The 21,978-nt window shown below is 33.0% G+C and overlaps 1 protein-coding gene across 1 annotated transcript; it reads left to right on the plus strand.

Annotated features, from left to right (window-relative positions):
• The first annotated feature begins 2,848 nt into the window (after positions 1 to 2,848).
• Positions 2,849 to 15,178, plus strand: LOC111515153 (uncharacterized). The gene is made up of 5 exons (XM_074174966.1): positions 2,849 to 3,362; positions 6,226 to 6,972; positions 12,286 to 13,260; positions 13,619 to 14,287; positions 14,961 to 15,178. The coding sequence occupies exons 1-5, from the start codon at positions 3,203 to 3,205 to the stop codon at positions 15,005 to 15,007; spliced, it is 2,598 nt and encodes an 865-aa protein (XP_074031067.1). The 5' UTR covers positions 2,849 to 3,202; the 3' UTR covers positions 15,008 to 15,178.
• The last annotated feature ends 6,800 nt before the right edge of the window (positions 15,179 to 21,978 follow it).

The raw sequence follows: 21,978 nt of genomic DNA on the forward strand, positions 1-21,978 counted from the left end.
GTATTATTGTAGTTCAATACATCACTAGTGGCGACGAGTGATAAGAAGTGCAAATTCTTTTTTTTTTTTTTACGCTCAGCAGTGAACCCCGAGTGTAAAGTAAAATGGCAGAAGCTACAGTATAAGGGACATATTCAGGAATTCAATCCTGCTACGTCGGATTGGTCGATTTATAAACGTCCTTTGAACAATTATTTCACGGCAAATAGTATCGACAAAAGTGAGCGGAAACGTGCAATTCTTTTAAGTTTATTGAATGAAGAGGCGTATCAGCTACTATTCAATATGCTCATTCCAGAAGAACCGGAAACAAAATCTCACGAAGATATTGTGAAATCCATGGACAATTATTTTCAACCGGTAGTGTATGTTTTTGCGTGTCGTGAAAAATTTTTCGAAGCACGATAATTGGCTAATGAATCTCCGAGAGTGAGCTGCAAGACTTCGAGCATTAGTGGCAAATGCAAATTGTCTGGTAGGTACTGAGGAAATTAATAAGGCTTTAGTAAATCGTTTTATCATCGGCTATGACTCTGGTCGAGTGAAGGATAGGCTATATGAAGAAAAAGAAACAGTGACTTTTGCTGAAATCAGAGAAGTTGCGTCTTCCAAAAGTACGGTTGCACAAAATTACAACAGGACTGTCAAGATAGAACTGGAAATCTACTATACGAATAACAAGTCCAGATCTTCTGAGCATAAGAAACCTCTTCTATTCCGAGCGGCATCGTAAAGGAAAAACAACTGTGGAGACAACAGTTCAGCAGGTATGAGAGGCGGCAATTCGGGATCAGGAGGCTCAAAGAGGGGAATCCTACCATCACATTCCAAACTCTCCGTTTGCGGTCGTAAGGACCATAAAACTTTTAAGTGTTCTTATAGAAATTGTAACTGCCATATATGTGATACAATGATATAGATTCAAACGGCTCTTCGATGCTTTCCTATTTTTTTATTTTTATTTCACTTTTGTCAGTAACATGATGTAGCGTTGAAATAAAAGCTTTTGAATGATTAGCCGTGAAAACTGCTTCACTCTTCACCTGAACTAGTTCATGAAGCACCATTGCGACGGATCAACAAACATTCAATTTCTATAAAAGACTGATTAGTAATGTCACAGTATAGAAGTAAACACAAGTAAATTCACTCCCGGTCAGCGTCTTTGATGTATCGGGTCGAGATTTGATTTTTTGTTGGCATGTGGCGGAGCAGGAGGGTGTAGGGTAAAAGCTATCGTGCACCTCTGCACGAGGTTCGATCAAAAAATATGTGACCGTGATCTGACTTCATCGAGGAGCTCACAATCAATATTTCGTATGATTGTGAACTGTTTAGAAATTGATAAAAAATAAGACAAGGTGGTGAAATAAACGTTTATTTTGTAAAGTAAGGTTATACAAAATAGGTCAAAAACTTATGCTTATCTATTCTAAAGGTTTTCCAGAGTGATACATTTTTCATATTTTTTACATTTGTCATTTTACTATATCAATAAATTTTTAGAAAGTACTGTAAATATACCTAACTATTTTTGCCGGGAAATGAACAGATTCAATAATGGCGAATTATTCAATTCAGTTTGATCGTTCATATAATATTGAAAGTTTTTGAATTTGTTTCTAAACAAGGTGAGATTATACAATTTAGGTCAAAAATGTATGTTAATCTATTCTAAAGGTTTTTCAGAATGATGAGTTTTTGATTTTTTTTAAACATTTGTTTTTAAATTTCTATTGGCAAATTTCAAAGTATAATAAATTCTTACCCTCGTGAAAAGAGAAAGTAAATAATCCTAAAGAAAATTATCACAAGGATGAGATATGTTGATTTTTGAAAACAATGTTTTGAGCTGGTTGTCTATGCAATCAGTGGCACATAAATTATAAAAATGATAAGGAAATTCTGTATCTAGATGAATGATACTTTGTAAAAATGAATCAGGAGGCATATATGAATTTCCAAACTGTTTGGCTTCTGTATCACTGTATGCCTTCAAATAACTATATACTTTTGAATTTGACATCTGACACAAAATGAATCATTCCATTCTGGCGAATCTTATTATAAATGACGTAACTACGAATCATGTTTGAATACACGCTCGAATACGATTAAACGCCAGAAACTATGGCTTTGAAGCGAAATTTTGACGTTATATTACGTCAGTTTCTGCTTTATTTTGATGGTTATAGTTCACAAAGTGCTGAAAACCTTTTATCAAATATGTCAAATCGCGGTTTAAACACCAGGGTTTGAATGCATCTTTGATACAATCCAAATCCATCTTATCCTTGTGGTAGCAAAGAGTACTAACCTCTTGTTATCTATTCTATCAGTAACTCTTTCAGTCCGTGGTAAATGTTCTCTCATATCGACATTAATCATTGTCTGTGTATTTTTTGAACTTTCAAAATTTTAAATACTCTGTCAAAAATATTGTAAGTGCGAATTTTGCAAATATTATATAAGGTATTGAAAAATATCGAACTGAAAATTTGGAAATCATTGACTGAAATTTATTTGTGGTTTGGCATATTGAGACTTTTATTTTTCGCGCAATACCAAAAAAAATATGGCAAATACTACTAAAATGATTTATTTCCCTTATTTCATCATTATTTAATTAAATACAAATTAAGGACTACCAAGTATGCAACCCGTATTATTGTTGACGTAGTCACAACCATATTCTTTTGTGCGGTGACGTCATTTCCAGTGAAATGTAAGTAAAAGAAACGGCCAGTCCATACATACTGTTATACCATTACTCTGAGGTTATACCTATGGTTGTGACACCAAACCTAATTTTGTTCTGAGGGATGAGAGATATAGCACATTATAGGAAAGAAGATAGCTTAGACATCTTAAAGATAGCGTTCTAAAACAGCTACAGTCACAGACCATATGGTTTGTGGCTACAGTGAAATATATACTACACCACAAACCATCGTATTAAGTTCATTGTTTGTTTTGAGTTATTTAATTGTGAATTCGTGATGTGGTAATGTTTTTTATTGCATTTATTATAAACACGAGACACTGATAAATAGGTGAAATAAATTACTTTCACTCAGGGAAGCATAAGAAACCACAATATATGAAAACAGCTTACAGGACTTTTTCAACTATCTGGCTAAGTTTCAATATATCGGGTTTGTTTGGTAAATTGAAGACTAATGGAAATTGAATAATTTTGAAAATGGCGAATAATGACTTCAACAGCCCAAATTTTCCATTTATAGGAAAACAGGAATATGATGAACCAGAATTGGTTGATGTCAATTTAATATCAGATGTGGATCATTGGAAATTTTCTGAGGATTTGTCTACAATACTATGTGAAGCAAAAAAAGTAAAAAGTAAGGATTACCATAATATTAATCAAGCTTTTGTGGATGATTTGAATATTCATGAAGAATATGTAAAATCATCAATCTGCAAGAATGCAGATGAGGATATTACTTTTGATGTAAAATTTCAACTCAAGTTTTTGAAGTGGGTTCTGTATTAGGCAATGAAATATTGGGAGAATCTTTTTTCGATGTAGCCCAAATACCCCCACATAGCTTATTGGTTTTTTTTAGTTGAATGTGATGGTGTTTCAAAAATAATTAATTATGAATATTTTCATTTTTCGTTTCGAAAAATTGTAAATTTCAAAACTATTCAAATTATTCTCATTACAGTTATCTGATGATTTGTAAAGAATTACGTTTGCAAATTTGAATTTGTTCAGATGCTAACTTACTACATAGTTTTAGATTTACTACATAGTTGATTAAGAGTTCAAATTGATAACCACCAGCATCCATGCAATATCAAAAATCTTGAAAATATTGATAGTATTCTGTAGATTGTACAAAAAGTTATCAAGGAATGAAAGTGTTGTGACTGAGGAGGCTATTCATTTTTGTTTGTTTTCCCAATACAGGGCCATGGAAAATGGTTTGAAAACTAATGCAAAGGGAATCTCAAGAGCTATTAAGTGATATCTTACTTGACCACCAAGATATTGAAACGTAATAACTTCAACATGCATCGATTATCAAATAATCGACTTGAAGTTTTCAAGTCCAAATATTTAGAAAACGGTTGCTTACAGCGACTAGTAACAAGGGTAGCTTATTTACGTAGATATGATAGAGAAATCGATTTTTTTACTGAAAAATGTGCTAGAAGTACGCCCAAAAAAGTTATGAATCTTTAAAAAAGAAATAGACGTGTAGGTGGCGCCCCCTACGAGTAAGAGCAATAAGAACATCAGGTTCGAATTCGACACCTCAAAAACCTCCTATTACCAAGTTTCGTTTAATTAAGTTCAGTATTTCAAAAGTTAATTAAAAAAAACGAAAATAAAAATAAAACTTCAACATCCTGTATCTTGGAAATGAAGCGTTTCCGGACATTTATTTATTTGGACAATTCATATTAGAATATTGTGAGGAATCACCTCCTGAAGTTTGTCAAAGTACTTTTGAATCACCCTGTATAACCTTTTTGATGAAAAATTGTTTTTATTTTTGAAATTCACTATTAATGTAAACCAAATCTTACCATTTGGCATACATTTTATAAATGGATAGATTTGTTGATGCAATACATATTTGTTTACACAAGTCACAAAAAATTATCCAACTGAAATCTAAAATAGAACTTTTCAAACACCTACCTATATTATGGTTAATTATGCAGTGTCATTGAAATTATTTATGAGTGAACACATTTCCTTACTAAGTAATTTTTCAATTTCAATATAAACTTATTCAGATTGACATTTTCAAGCGAGTCTAGCAATTCATTTAACATTATTGGAGCACACTTGTTTATGGTTCAATCAAGTTGTGGAAATCGATATGAATATGATCCTTGTGTCTTGTATCAGAACAATGTAGATTATGATGCATGATAAAGGAAGATCTATGTTTCTGGACGAAAACCAGTCGTTGTATATGTATGTCATAATATATAATGAGGGAAGCAATAGTGGGTCATTAAATAAATTTCTGAATACTGAAATTATTCTGAATGAAATTAATACTCCGAAATTGTGAAGTCTTGATGATAAAAAATGTAAGAAGAACATGAGGATATTCGAACTTTTCTTCAGTACAGTCAAACGGTCAAATTTTTACAAATATTAACATAACCTTTGAAGTGACCAAAAGATAGTAGAGGACCAACTTGTAGTATATTGAAAAATGCAACTTTTTCATTGGAAACATTTTTAATGACATACGAAAAATATGTATCATTGTGAAGTAACAAAAAAATGATATCTGAATCAACTGTGGAAAATTATGAAACAAGCATTTTTCATCTCAAACATATTTTCATAACTCCTATTTTGAAAATATTCAAACATTGGCTTTGAGATGTGAGAGTAGAAAGAACATCATTCCACCAAGGACTCAATAATCAGAGCAACCGATTTAACAGTGTCTAGTCTGCAGAACTTGAAGAGGTCTTGATATTTCATCTATTTTTCTTCCTCTTTTCGGACAATATTCGCATCACCTGGAGCTGAAAACTCCACGACGAATGTAGTTTTACTTTGATGATTGAAGAGGACTACATCAAGTTTATTAGCTTGTGTCAGCCTGAGAGTGAGGAATTATTATTATAGACATTGAGATAGGAATTTCACTTACCTCATCCCAAACTAAAGTCAACCACAAAATATTTAATTCACGAAGAATTCTTACAGATTCTGGAATAATGGACAACTATTCACAACAAGAAATAAAAAAACAAAATTCTATGTTATATCAACGGAAAAAAATCTAAATTTTGCCAGAAATCAAATTTGACATTTGTAAAGAAAATATCGAGTCTTCACTTAATTTTGTGATAAAGAACGGTTCCCGAATAAAACTTCATCCTATGTTAGTTACCTAGTTTATTGATGATACACTGATTCGACCAGCGAATACTTGAAATAGTTTTATAGCTAATGAGATGGTAAATCTTTCATTATTTTTTCACTGTGTCATGTTGATCATCATTATTTCACTGAGAGTAATTGGCTATATTTGAGATTGAAGTTTGAATCTCGTTTTGCTCTTGAGGAGTATTGAATGGGTGGTAAGAAATAAATATGTGTGTATGTTAAATCCTGCTGAATACTATAAAGGTTGTGCTTGATCAACAATATTTTCAATTATCAAACATATTTTGGAAGAGACAATCCTAGATTACTATAGCATAGTTCTTATATTATTCCAGGAATTGAATTTCAGAAGGGTACAGAAGTAGAAAATGCAATGATATTTGAGAAAAAAGACATAGAAATTACACCTACAAACGTTTCCGCTGTCAACCATTTGAAAGAATGTGTGCAATATCATAAATCTGAAGGGGAGAAGAGGCAGTTTATTTGTAGAATATGTTCGAAATCTTGTAAAAGAAAAGATTTATTGACAAAACATGAGAAGATTCATACAGAGAGGAAGACACAGTTTATTTGTAAAATATGTTCGAAATCTTGTAAAAGAAGAGAGTTATTGACAAAGCATGAAAAGATTCATATAGGTAAAAAATCTTTTCACTGCAAATTATGTTCTAAATCATTCCTTAAGAGAGGAAACTTGGTTGTTCATGAGAGACTTCATACAGGTGAAAAACCTTTCCTGTGTAAAATTTGCTGTACCTCTTTCAGACAACTAGCACATCTGAAATGTCATGAAAGGACTCATTCGGGAGAAAACCCGGTAGTTTGTAAATTCTGTTTGAAATTATTTGCTAATGGGGATCATTTGAAAGATCATGAGAAAATTCATTCAGAAATACCCCAGTTAGTTAATAGATTCGATGAAGATAATCCTAATATTTATGAAGAAAATATGGAGGGTGACTTGAAAATTTTAGAAAAAGATATTCATGAAGTGAATATAAAAGACGAACCTACTAGCAAAGATGTTGACGAGAGAGACATCACACTAGATGAAAAACCTTCTCTTGAGCTAATTCCAGGTAATATACTTATTTAGTTACATGGCATTTGTTGAGTAAATTTTATTTATGAGAGGTAACTATACTAGTAATACTTTAATTTTGATTGTTCTTTCACTTTATTATGATTTGTTTCATATTATAAATACGGGATATGTTTTTTGGGAGCAACAATGTTATAAATTTCATTCATTGGTTACCTACTTTCTGTTATTTTGTTTAATTTTGAACATTATAATTTTCAAATTTTGAAACTTCATTTACTTTTTATTAATTGTTATATTTTATTCTCAATTTAAAAAATCATGTTCAATAAATACATAGAAATTTAAATCGATTTCTGATGTTTATTGATTTGGTTAAAAATATTGATCACCCACTAAGTTGTTTTGTATTATATATAATAATAATGAATTATGATCTGAAAAATTTTTATCAGAAAATAAAACTCACTTTTTACAATCAAATTAATTAATATATTATGAATGTATGTATACATTAACGATGACCCTCCATGTCTCTGCTTCAAGGAGAGAAAAATCAAAATTTGATAAGAACCTGTCTTTGTGAGTCTTCAGCAATCCTCTCCATGAAAAATGGTCTAAAGCGCTATAATGAAGAGGTACACAAGTTGCCTCTCACTATCTCAAAAAGAGACTAAACCCATAAATCGTACCTTACCTTAAAAAAAGGAAGAGTCAAGAAAAAAGGAAATTTGATGTCAATGAAAAATTGCACCAAAACATGAGAGATCATGCAAATAGAAAGAAAACAACTAAAAGCAGAAAATGAAATTTGAAGTAATTTGCCCTTGCAGCAAAAGATCGTAAAAGTTTGCCGATTGGTCAGACCATGCTTGAAGCTGTAGTTAAAAGTTGTGGAAAATTCGAATGTTCTCCTGGAAATCATATGAAAACAGAAGATAATTGAAAAAAACGATTATGGTAGACTACGTAGTGTCTAACTCGAAGACTATTTGGAGATTGGCTTTAGTCTCTTTTATGTATTTTGAACGATTACCTTCATTAAACAAATATTTCTGTCTTCATTTTTTCATAATGGTCTTTTTTTCCAGTAAGGTCATACTTTTCCTTTTTAGCAGAAAAAATTAGATAGGAGGCCTGTAGCCTCCTATCTAATATCTATGTCATTTACAAATATCTACTAATTTTCGAAATCTTTTACATTAAATTAGCGACACTTGAACGTTAATGAAGTGATTATTCAACTAGAACTAGTAAGAACTGTTGAACTCCAAGTCTTTAGAGTATAATAATGAGTTACAACAGAACCATTTAATTAAATTTTTTATGAGAAAGTTATTTCATTATTGCAGTCAATTATAAATATGGTATATTAATATAAAAAAATGCAAAAACGGATATGGATGTTTTGCCCAATCACAATATTCTTAGTGCTTTCCAGTAGTAGATAATTCCCTATTTCAAAAAATACGTCAACACTGACACTTTCCAGAAAATAAATAAAATCAGAATATGAAATTGACAATAGTTGATAGGGATGTTAGCCAGTACTACTTTATTGAGACAGAGCTGACAGAAATTCAATCATTTTTACTAACACACCTTTATTAGCTTCACCTGTATGTATGTTTGTTTGTAACTCTCGGGATCTGTATTTGAAAAAATTATCGACATTATTGCTTGATCTATTCGCGGACAGATGGCGCTGTACGTAACTCCTTGATATATCGACATTATTACTCACTTTACATGTATTTCTTCATTTAAAAAAAGTATTTTTTGTATTAGCACGCGCCCGCTGCCTTATTTGTAACCCTCCTTTGCGCCTTGGGCTTGGTAGCTCTCCTGAATCGAAAAATATCAATGATCATTTTTCTAAACAATATACGGCTGATTGATCCCAAAGTTTAGATAAAATAAATATAGTTTAAAAAGACTATAAAACACGCTTTTAAAGCATACGAAACTGAAAAATGAAAAATAAATATAGTTTAAGAAACTAAAAAACGCGCTTTTAAAGAACATCGAACTTTGTAGATTATTAAGACACGCCCGAGGAAGCCATTGTATGGCGAAACACCTGTTTTTAGAATATGTTAATTATTATTATGCTGGTATTTTTTAGAGATACATTTACCGTTATAGCCAAAAGTAAACCTTCAGAACTTTCCAATTGAATAGTACTACCTTTACAGGGCATCCCAAAAATGGATTATTTACAACCGATGTTGAATACCATTTTCATTAAACGTTATTAAACCGGTATAATAACGATAAACTTTTTGGAAAGCGAATTTAAGTTATGAAACTGGATTCATTGAGTTGTATACACACACCTACTTTAAGCTGTATTAATTTAGTGACATGTATGAAACAATATAGAAACAGACAAGTGTGGATGAAATTAACATTTCAAAACATTAAAATGTAGATTCACAATGAATATAATAATTTTTTGGATCAATTTTAGAAAAAGTAACTTAAGAATTCCTGGGCAACTGCTTTTTTTTTCCTGAATATATAACGTAACTAAAACTCAACTTTCTGGTAGCGCTTATGACAAATTCACGAACAACTTATCACATGTATTTTGTTGTCAACGATGATAGTTAGAGAAGGGTTTTATGTAGTTAGAGGTGCAGTTATTCTTGATTCGTGAAAATACTTCTCACATAGTGGATGTGTTAGAACCCTGATTGTTATTCAACGCATGTGAAACACATACAGAGTGGGCCATCGAAAACTTGACATGGGGGTTTTAGGTACTAATCTTGCAAATCCGAAAAAACGCTCAGACAGGTCAATTTTTATTGGGGGGGGGGGACAGTTTTTTTCCATTTACAGCGTTGTCGCTTCAACCCCAGAGCAGACGGGTGAACAACCCTTGGAATTTTAATAGGGAATAGGAGGCGAGTCGCACATTGTTTGAAAGATCTTGGAATTCTCTAAAGAATGATGTATATTTTTTTAAATTTGGACGTATTTAAAAGATTTCTTTCCTATAATTAACCTTTTCAATATTGTTAATAGCAACAAATTGTTGTACGCCACTGTTCAGTTGGAATATATTTAGAACTTTCTTTTGTTTCTTACGCTACTTTTTCGTTAATTTTTGCTACTGGATCTGTAGCAAATAAAAAACCTCAAATCGAACCACCAGTAACAAATAAGGCGACACAAGTGGCAATTCTTGGCCATGTTGAGCTTGACCATATTTTGAGCACAAGAAAGTTAGCATCACGTGTTAGAAATCACAGTTAAAAGGTAAGACCTCGTTAGTCGTTAGCTCGCACAAGTTTCTCAACTTCTGAGGGTTGTCGTTCGTGTGGGAGCGACAGCTGATTAACGAAAAAAACAACAGATTTGTTTCCGGGGTGTCACGAACTAGCATTTGGCGTATTTTAAAAACCCACAAAACGCATCCTTACAAGATTAAATTAGCGCAAGAACATAATGAAGATGATTTCAATAGACGCTTGCAATTTTGCGAGTTGATTAGTGAACGAGCGATGGAAAATCCACATTTTCTTTTCAACATTTGCTTTAGTGATGAATGTTCCTTTTTTTCTACATGGCACAATTAATCGCCATAATTGTCGCTATTGGGCTGATTCCAAATCCTCACATTTTTGTGAGCTGGAATTTTTGGTGACCATATTGTTGGCCCACTGTTTTTAGAAGGCAATTTAACCAGACAAATGTATCTGAAGCTTCTGTACTGGAAGATACTATTGATCCCCTTCTCACTGATATTGAAAACGACCACAATTATCGGGAGGATCTGTTAATATTTCAACAAGATGGGGCTCCTCTGCACTATGCTCTGCCTGTTTGGCAGTATTTAGATCAGACTTTTCCGGATCACTGGATTGGGAGGCGGGACACTATCGAATGGCAACCACGATCACTAGACCTTTCGCCGTTAGACTTCTTTCTGTGGGGTCATTTGAAAAGATAAATTTACTGTACTCCTCCTGCATCACTCGAAGATTTATGGCAACGAATCACAAATGAATGTCGCCAAATCACTCCAGATATGCTCCACAATGTTCGAGAACGTTTCCAGCAGAATCTCTATTATTGCATGGAAGCTGGAGGTGTCCATTTTGAGCATATGCTATCATGATAATAAAGTAAGTAACTTCAACTTTAAATTCAATATGGTTCGTCCAAATTAAAAAAATGTACACCATTGTTTAGAGAATTCCAAAATCTTTCAAACGATATGCGACTCGCCCCAGTTCCTTATTAAAATTCCAAGGGTTGTTCACCCCTCTGCTCCGGGTTGAAGTGACGACGCTGTAAATGGGGAAAAATACTGCCCCCTTCCCAATAAAAATCGACCTCTCTGAGCGTTTTTTAGGATTTGCAAGATTGGTACCCAAAACCTCCATGTCTAGTTTTCGATGGCACACCCTGTATATACTTGTGAAAACGTGGTCATAGTCAATGATACGCAAATTCAAATAATGAAAAAACTTCCATAGTGAATTACTTTAAACTGTAGTTGAAATAATTCTTGAACTAAAACTTGAAATTGTATCTTTGAATATTATATCTTGTACCACCTTTATTTTATTCAGATTGAGTACATTGAGATAAAGATTGTAGGTCTGAATCGTTTTTAACAACCTCTGAATGATTTAGAAAAAGGAAAAGATAAGTTTTTTGAGAAAGAAAGTTTTTGGCTTTCTACTACTCCATCTGATACAAAAAAAGGGATGAGAGAATCTTCCAAAGAAAGGAAGGAAGTAATCAATTTGAAACTCTATACATATATACCAGTGAGGGTGACAGTGTTCTATGTGAGTACAATTTATTACCATTCATTCAAAGTAGAACTCATGTGAATGATATCTGATTCTTATTCCACAACAAATGTTTGAAATACAAACTGAGTAGAGAAAAGTATCTTCTGTATAATTCAGTGTTCATATAGAAGTATTTGTTTCGAAAGAATTATTTTCTTTCGTGTAATTCAATGTTTATATGAAAGTAGCTGTTTCAGGAGGACTTTCTTTCAGTTTGTATCTGAAAGTTACTTCTTTGCATGCTACACATTCATGTATAGAGTTTCAAATTGATTACTTTCTTCCTTTCTTTGGAAGATTCTCTCATCCCTTTTTTTTGTGTATCAGATGGAGTAGTAGAAAGCCAAAAACTTTCTTTCCCAAAAAAATAATCACTCCTAAAAATATAACCCCTTCAATTCAAAGAAAAGATAAGTGTGTTGATTGAGTGGCAAGTTCTGTAGAAGGTTATGAAAAAATGAGTCAGGTTCAATATTCAATAATCATTAAATATTTCAGTCGAATTCAGGTAATTATAATGTATTTCCAAATCTTTTCAGGTATAGAATTGCAGCAGGTTACAGAAATAGATGATGCAAAAACATCCAAGGAATTAGACATGAAGATTACACCCAGCAATATTTCCAATGACACTAGTTATTTGACAGGAGAATGCAATAAAAATTTTGTTGGAAAAAATGAGTTCATACAACATGAGAAAGTTGAAAAGAAAGGAAAACAGTTTCATTGTAAAATATGTTCAATATCTTGTAAAAGTAAAATGTTATTGCGAAGGCATGAAAAGATTCATACAGGAATTAAACCTTTTTCCTGCGGAATCTGTAACAAAACATTCCGTAGAAAGAGTGATTTGGTAATTCACAACAGGATTCACACAGGCGAAAAACCTTTTGGTTGTAAAATTTGCTCTCGTTCTTTCAAAACTTCAACGCACCTCAAAAACCATCTAATTATTCATTCAGGTGCAAAACCGTTTGTTTGTAAATTCTGTTCAAAATCATTTACTGCTAGGAGTTATTTGAATGATCATGAAAGGATTCATACAGAAAAACCATTTTCTTGTAAATTTTGCCCCAAACTTTTCTATATGCTGAGAACATTCAAAGTACATGTGAAATCTCATTTAGAAAAAGGAAAAAATTTATATCAGTGTAAGATATGCACGAAATCTTTCAGTACTAAGAATAATCTGAGAATTCATGAAAAGACTCATTCTGAAGAAAGATTTCATTGTGAGATTTGTTCAAAATATTACAAAACTGAGAGGTCTTTGAAGACTCACGAAAGGAATTTTCATAAACAAGAAAGACAATTTTCCAAGAATTTGTCAACACATCATTGTAAAACAGTAAAAATCGAAAATTACAATGAAGATGAATCTGATATTCCAGAAGCAGGCATCAAGAATAACTTGAATATTAATGAAGAAAATATAAAATTTGAGATGACGACCAAAAATCTACTAGATGAGGATATTACCCCAGATATAAAACCTTCTCTCAAACTTATTCCAGGTAATATATATATATTTAATCCATATAATAATAATAATGATAATATCAGACGAGGAATCAAGAGAGTAAAATTTTCTTATTTGGGTTTTTTTCAACAATTGTGAAAAAAAAAATTTTACAACAATGACACCTAAGTTGATAAATGATTTTTATTATTTTTTTTGTGATCTGGGTTGAATTTATTTGTACTTGTGTTCAGGTTTAATCACATAATCAATTGAGACTCCTCAAAAATTTGTTGATTATTATGGAAAATTCGATTAAGACAAAAGTTATGTGTAACCAAAAATATGTTTATTAAATATATTTTGAGAGAGTCAATTCAGATTACTATAGCAGATTTCTTATATTGATCCAGGCACAGAAATTCAAGAGGGTACAGAAGCAGAAAATGCAATGATAAAAGAGGAAAAGGACGAGCCCAATAACGTTTCTGACGCCAATCATTTGAAAGTATGCTGCAAGAACTTGTTTGATTGTGAAAATAGTTGTGGGCAACACCAAAATACTGATAAGGAGAAGAAACAGTTCATTTGTAGAATATGTTCGAAGTCTTTTAAAAGAAAAGATTTATTGACAAAGCATGAAAAGATTCATACAGGGAAAAAATCTCATCACTGCAAATTCTGTTCTAAATCTTTCCTCAAGAGAGGGGATTTAGCAGTTCATGAGAGAGTTCATACAGGTGAAAAACCTTTCTTATGTAAAATTTGCTCTGCCTCATTCAGACAGCAGGCACATCTGAGAACTCATGAAAGGACTCATTCTGGAGAAAAGTCGTTCGTTTGTAAATTATGTTTGAAATCGTTTGCATATAGGAGCCAATTGAAAAATCATGAACAGATTCATACAGAAACGTTCAATTTAGTCGAAAGGTTGGATGAAGATGATTTTAATATTCCTGAAGAAAAAGATTTCAAGAATGACTTGAGTATTCATGAAGAAAGTATAAAAATCGAGTTTACTAGCGAAGATGTTGGAGGTGGGGATATTACGGTAGATGAAAAGCCTTTCGAGCTTAATCCAGGTAATTACAGAGTGTTTCCTAATGCAGAGAACATCTTCAGGATCTATTGTTATGGAAAACAGTTTTTATAAACTATGGGTTTAGAAATGCATTGTTTCCAAGATACAGGATGTTAAACTTTTCTTAAAAAATTATTTTTTTACTATTGTAGATATCCCTCATCTGATTTTGGTGAATGTCGGCAATGTTATTTTCAGTGTAATTGGATACAAATTATTGAGTTCAGTGGCGGATCGGTACACATTTAGCCAACATTATTTAGCAAAAAATGTACACAACTGTTGTAACATTCAATATTGTGTTGGGCAAAACATCTAAATATAAACCTTTTTCATTTCTTGATTTGTTATCACAGCCAGCTCTGTTTTCCTCGATCGCACAATAAATGATTTTTTATTGTTGTATTGTTGTTTAGTAAACAATTTTAAAATAGGGTGGGAAGCACCACCCGCCATCGATATCAATATGAAAACGGAACTTTTTAGAAAATTGTTACAACTTGTATCTTGAAAGCAATGACTTTTGAGTACATTTTATTCATGAGAGCTCTTACTATCATGCAATAGTTCAAATAATTTTTTAATCATTATTTCACTTTATTATAACTCGTTTCACTTCATTATTAGATGTTATTTGGGAGTAATATATTCATAAATTTAATTCATTGTTTCAGGTATTTTGGCAATAAACAAGAAAAAGGATGAAAATTCAACAGATTGAATTTACAAAATATCTAAAACTGCTATTGAATTGACTGATATCTGATATTGACAAACCCAAATAAAAACAATCATTCTGAAGAATCTGATGTATTGTTGCAGTTTTATAAACCGTCATGTGAAAATCTGTCAATATGTTTGTAAAAAAAAAGTTTTATCATTCTGTTTTTGATTTAGGTGTTTTATTACCTCACATGCCTTTTCCAGGATTATCGTTCCACCTGTTTATGAGATAAAATCTCATGTTTGTATACAAAGAGTCCGTTTTGAATTGTTTTTACTTTATGTTAGCTGTACTCAAAGATATGAAATAAAAATTGGTCCTTTTATCCAGTGAGATTTACGTTAAATCCTTATCTTGAATGATCTCTTTTTGTTATTAGTCTTAATTAATTACGAGCAATTGGGCAATATGGAAAATCGTGCTAGCCATGAAAATTACAATAGGGCCAGAAATCACATACTTCAAATTTAGTCTTCTATCAAAAAAACTTGTTTGGTACAAATGTTCAAATTGCCCTCCACCTGGTATTGAGAATTGATGGTCGAGAAGAACTATGTTAGATTTATTACCTTAAATGAGTCTGACGGTGGGAAAGGAATAGTTCCAATAAATTCGGCCCTTCTCACCAACACCATAAAAGTGTTTTAGGTGATGAAAGCACTCTTAGGGCCGCGTCAATTCGGCGCCGTGGAACCTTTACTGGGGCGCCGTGGGCCACGGGTGAGTCTCAAGATATAACGTTTTACAACATAGATAACTGAGAGTAAAGGTGATGCGTCGGTACCTATTAATAAAAATCCTCTGATAGTATGATAATATCGGTAAAATGCAATCCGTTCAGACAGCCACCTACCTACTTTTATTAGTTAAATATCTAGTGTAGTCTTTATGTTCGGGACACCACGATAACCTTCAAAAAACATAAGGGAGCTGTGAATTCGAAAAGTTTGAGAAACACTGCACTAGTGAGAAAGTAAACAGTTGGACAACTTCAACTTGTTACTTGATATATGTTAATTTTTTTGCATAAGTGTATCCTTTGCCAAGCTATAGCCTTTAGTACTACTGTACTATAATTCCACCAGAATTTGGTGCCTACTATTATGGAATTGCCTACTGAATGAATAGTTGGATTCAGCTGATTTTATATAGTCAGTAAGAGAATTGTAAATATGTGTGGCTGTTCAACGGTGCTTGGTACCGACTATAAATCATTGGACCTAATTGTCCGATCAATATTTGAATTTTTAGTCAATTAGATAGCAACATTTTTGTTGATCTTGTGGCCAGCTATCGATAGATGTATTAAAACGTGTTTATCCAAAGTGAAACGATTTGATTCACTAAAAATTTCACTGAAATGATCATATTTATGCAAGTTGGGACTATATTTAATGCAAGAATTTCGAACTTTCCGAAGACTTTTCTTATCTCTTTCGGAATAGAACTGGTCAATATACAGTATTGTTTAAATCAACTTTTACATTTGTTTGAAGGTGATTGACAATGTTTCATGATGGATTTCACTAGTTCGGACTTCCATTGTCTACTATATAAAATGATTTGAAATCCCTGAAATAACTAAAAAAGAAGAATTAAAAATGAATAGCTGAAAATAACAATTATATTAAGCAAAATAAACCTGAAATGAAATAATAGTGAAATAAAATACAAGTAAAAATAGAACAATTGAATAAAGAAAATAAAAAGTGAAGAGATTCCAAGTCACGTTAGTTCACGACGTTCCGATTGTTGGTATCTACAATCGTCTTCGGGTGATGACTGGACTGATTCCTCCGAGAGATGACTATTTATAGGTCGTTCGAGTACTTTCACTCATCGCCGCTTTCCATTTTCCGCTTCACTGGTTCCGTGGGAGATGACCGTTTGGCGGGAGTTGGCCATTTTTCGCTTGATGATGGGTTTCAATATGTTGCGTATTTCTACGCTGTCTTGGCTGAATACGTTGTTGGATAACATGTATGCGGCTTCCTTGAATTTTTTCCTAAACCAATGTTCCTCTCTGCTGTGCAAGATCTCAGCTTGGGACCACTCGATATTGTGTTTATGGGTCCAAACATGGTCTGCTATTCCTGATTTGCTGGTTTCCCCTCGGTGTGTGTGTTTCTTGTGCTCGGCAATGCGAACATTCATGGCCTCTTAGTTTCACCAATTTAGGATTTTTCGCACTCATAGGGTATCCGGTAAATGCAATTCTTGGAATCGCAGTCCGCGTTTGGTGGCCTGGTTTTCGTGAGGCTGCTACGGATAGTGTTACCGGATCTGAAGCAGGTTCTGATGTTGTACTTAGAACCAATTCTTCTTATCCTATCCGATAATCCTCTGATGTAGGGAAGTGCAAGCACTGGTTGTGACGGATTTTCTTTCTTGCGAGGGTCCTGCTGTCTTTTAGCCAAAGTCTTTTCTACCATCGCTTTGGAGTAGCCATTCCGTTGAAGATCATTTTTGATGATGTCTAGTTCCTTCTCGAGACCTTCCTTCTTATTACAGAGCCCAAAAGCACGGTCTAATAGAGTCTTGATGATTCCTCTTTTAGTCGATTGATAGTGGTTGTATTCGTGGTTCAGATACTGTCCCGTATGAGTGGGTTTTCGGTATACAGATGTTTCCCACTTAGTGTCGGTCCTCTTCACCAAAACGTCTAAGAATGGCAATTCGTTGTGGATTTCCTTCTCCATTGTGAAAGAGATGGAAGGTCTCACGCTGTTGATGTGTTTCAGGAAGGCGTCTAGTTCAGTATTCATGGTTCCATATTATGAAGGTGTCGTCAACATATCTCAACCAGACTCGAGGTTTTCTGTGGGCTTCTTCAATTCAATTGTTCTATTTTTACTTGTATATTATTTCACTATTATTTCATTTCAGGTTTATTTTGCTTAATATAATTGTTATTTTCAGCTATTCATTTTTAATTCTTCTTTTTTAGTTGTTTCAGGGATTTCAAATCATTTTATATAGTAGACAATGGAAGTCCGAACTAGTGAAATTTAACTTTTACATCATGGAAGTCCGACTTGTAGCATTTAAATCTTTTTTATCAACACATTTTGGGAGAGTCGGGCCCACTTTATTATGAGTTGTTGTCTTTTCCAGATAATGAATTTCAGCAGGTGTGTGAGGAAAGAGACATAAAGAATATGCCTACTTACGTTTCTAACGATACCTACTGATTATTCAAAAGGAGAATGCAGTAAGAATTTTCTTTGTGAAAATAATTGCGTACAACATCGGAAGACTGACAAGCGGGAGAAACAGTTCGATTGTAGAATTTGTTTGAAATCTTGTAAAAGTAAAGATGCATTGAGAATGCATGAAAGAATTAATACAGTAAAAAGATCTTTCCACTGCAAATTATGTTCTAAATCATTCCTTAATAGCGGTGACTTGGTTGTTCACAAGATAGTTCATACAGGAGAAAAACCCTTTGTTTGTAAAGCCTGTTTTCTCTCTTTCAGACAGCTAGCACATCTGAGAAGACATTAGAGAATTCATTCCCGAGAAAAATTGGAACAGACGAATCAAAAGAGTAATTTTTTCTTTTGTAAATTGTGTTCAAAATCTTTTCTAGACAAGGGTTGTTTGAAGAGTCATGAGAGAATTCATAAAAAAAGACAGTTTTTTTGTTGGTTCTGCCCCAAATCTTTCCATTTTTTATATGATTTGAGGATGCACGGGAATACTCATTAAAAAAAACTCCATTGATTGTAATCTAAGAAAACTTTGAAAGCTCACCAGAAGAATATTCATACAGGTGAAGAACCATTTTCTGAGGAGGATTTGTCTACAAATCAAAGTGAAAATTTGGATGAGGATGATTATGATACTCAAAAAGATATCATGGATGACTTGAAAATTCATGAAGAAGATCTTAAGGATTACTTGACTATTCAAGATTTCAAGGATCGTTTGATTACTGAACAGGATGTTGAGGATGGCTCCAACATTCGCGAAAAAAATATAAAAGCTGAGTGTACCAGCAAAGATGTTGGTGATGGTGAAATTACGCCAGATGTAAAACCTTCTCTTGAGCTCATTGCAGGTAATACCTTTATTTACTTAGTCAAGATGCTTATAATTTCTATTCAATACTGCTGGTCAAATTATTATATGAAAATCCCACAATAAAGTATTCAATATTTTTATGCAAAAATGTCCTGCAGTTGTACATAATTTGGAGTTCAATGCTTTGTCAACACCTCAAACAATTTGAAGGATGTCATTTTTCTCATTTCTCAAATAAAATGCCTCAATAACTTTTATCCAAACAAATATTCTGAACTGACATTCAACTTGAAATATTTAAAAATGTATTCAATATCGTTGACATCGAAAGTGATATTATGGTTGTAATTCTCTATATGTAGACATTGTTTTCAGTTTTCAAAAAAAAGACGACCTCTGCACAAAGAAAATTTAGGCCCAGTTTATAGATAATCACCTGCAGTCAAAACATGAATGTAGGTGAAGAAGTTTTAGAACTGCCATTTGGAATGATTGGTTTTGAAGTTATTTTTTTCTGGAATTACCTCCTGAACTCCAGCCCACATTTTACAATTTTGTGTACATAATGATTGTGTTAATTTTTTTCTATGAAGCCAGAAATATCATATTCTGAATCACAGTTCTATAATGAAATACAACAAGAAACAATATCTCAGGATACAAATAGTGAAAATAAACATGTCTGTCTATTGGGAAATTTGGAAGGTCACAAGATGATTAGTTTAAATGAAAAATCATTTCACTGTAAGATATGTATGAAATACTTCAATAAAGTGAGTCACCTGAAAGAACAATGGACTGTTCATTCAGAAGAAAGATCATGGTACAATTTGTTCAAAATCTTCAAAAGTCGTAGCCACCTTAAAGAACATCAGAACATTCATTCAGATGAAAGACCACATCAATGTAAAATTAAGAGTGACATAGTTCAGGTGTGTGGAAGAAGAGTTTATGTTGTTTTGCAAAGATATCGATAACACTCATGATTTATAAATTCTCTATCATAAACATGTAACGTTTCTTGAGAATAAAGCATCATTATATCAGTATAATTTTTACAGTTATCTCAAAATTGTTCTTTCGATTAGTAGTTATTTCGCAAGCAAAATGTAATTTTGACAAGAATCCAGATATAGGTCGATTTTCGTTTTCCAATGTTATATATATATATATATATATATATATATATATATATATATATATATATATATATATATATATATATATATGTAATCTAGAAAGGTTAATGCAGTCAAGCTGCTGGAAAATAATTCCATGAAAATCAAAAAATAAATGGATAAGTACTCTTTGATCATTCCCATATTGATTTCAATTTAAGAGCCACCGGTATACAGCTGTTTCAGCCTATTGGGCATCGTCAGTACCGGGCAGGCGGTCCTCGATTGAAGACAAAATGAGAAAAAACCAAGAAAGTACTTGATAAAAATAGCTGCTTAAACGCAAGCGAAACATAAGTGGAACCACTTATTGGTGTGACACCCAAGTCAACTTGCCAAGTTATATATAATATATATATTTTTTTTCTGAAGATATTACGTCACTAGATTAGCTTTATATCCAGCGAAATACAACAGTTGAATGAGATGTTCAAACTACCATCCATCAGTCTCTTGACAATAAGAAAATTTACAGATACATTCCTCTTGCACATTGCGAATAACTTCTGGGGTAATTCCGCTAGTTCCGACCCTGATTCGATTTCTCAACTCATGTGAAATTTGCGGTCTACATACAATTTCAAATAACCACAAGGAAAAATCTACTGACGTAAGATCTGGAGATCCTGGAAAAGAGTCATTAATCCTGTTTTTATTATCCCTGCCCAAACATTGACTTTTTGAAAAGTTTTTTTCATCTCAAGATGCCAACTTGGTTACAATAATTAAGATATACTTAGGCACCACAGACCAGGGTATATGGTCTGTGTTAGGCACAGTAAACCACAGACCATATACCCTAGACGGTTCACGTAGGTTACTTCACCTTGAATCAACAGACCATATACCCCCTGTGCAGTATACTGTGCTTTAGGTTTATATATAAGGTTTGTTCTGGTTCTGCGAAATTCAAGTTCTAGGACGTCAGGATCATGCGCAGTTGATATAGAGCGTTCTGGTTTATTGAGGATAATTTCGGACTGATGAATCCTCTGTTCTGGTTTTGACTGCGAAAAGATCCTGAACTGTTTTGAACCGTACCGAATCGTTCTTGCTCTCGAGGCTGAACTGTTGAGAACTGTTCCCGATGCTCATGCGCATTCATGTGGAAATTTGTTTGGACTATTTGCTAGGATGTTTTTTTATTTATTTGATTTGAATAATTGATGATTAAGGTTAGATAACATTTGAACTGACTACAAGGATACGCTACATAACAAAACGGACATAATAAACAGTATTTTCTCGTCTTCATCTCTTCATATATACGATAGGTGGCACAGTGGTCTCCTCGAAATGTGTTCTGGTTCTACCTCAACCCAGGGCTGCTCCTGGCTATACAATTGTACGAATTGCTATACAATTCAATATTTTTTCGTACATGCATACCACATTGACGAAAAGCATACATTTTGACTTCATTTGGTTTTGCATTGATTCGAACGAAGCCACGATTATATATTTACAAATTTCAATCACTTCGTCCTTCGATAGTCGAGTAATCTGTCTACCTCTGTCTTCCGTCTCATTATGATAGGCTTGTCCCGCTTGTCCGTCATAGAACTCATAGAAGTCATAGATCACGATCACAGAGCACTTAATTTTCAAATCAGTCAAATCTATCGAAAACCGCTGACGCTAAAAGAAACATGAATCCACAGTAAGAAAAGAGAAGAGACGAATTTCAAATAAATATTTATGAATGGTAATTGGTAGTTCACCTCACCTCTCTTGATGTTTGTTTTAGGAAACTTTGTGTTGTCATTT

Source organism: Leptinotarsa decemlineata, unplaced genomic scaffold, assembly GCF_025532065.1.
Source record: "Leptinotarsa decemlineata unplaced genomic scaffold, Ldec_3_MD MMD2_tig00000882_RagTag_RagTag, whole genome shotgun sequence".
NCBI classification, from domain to species: Eukaryota; Metazoa; Arthropoda; class Insecta; order Coleoptera; family Chrysomelidae; genus Leptinotarsa; species Leptinotarsa decemlineata.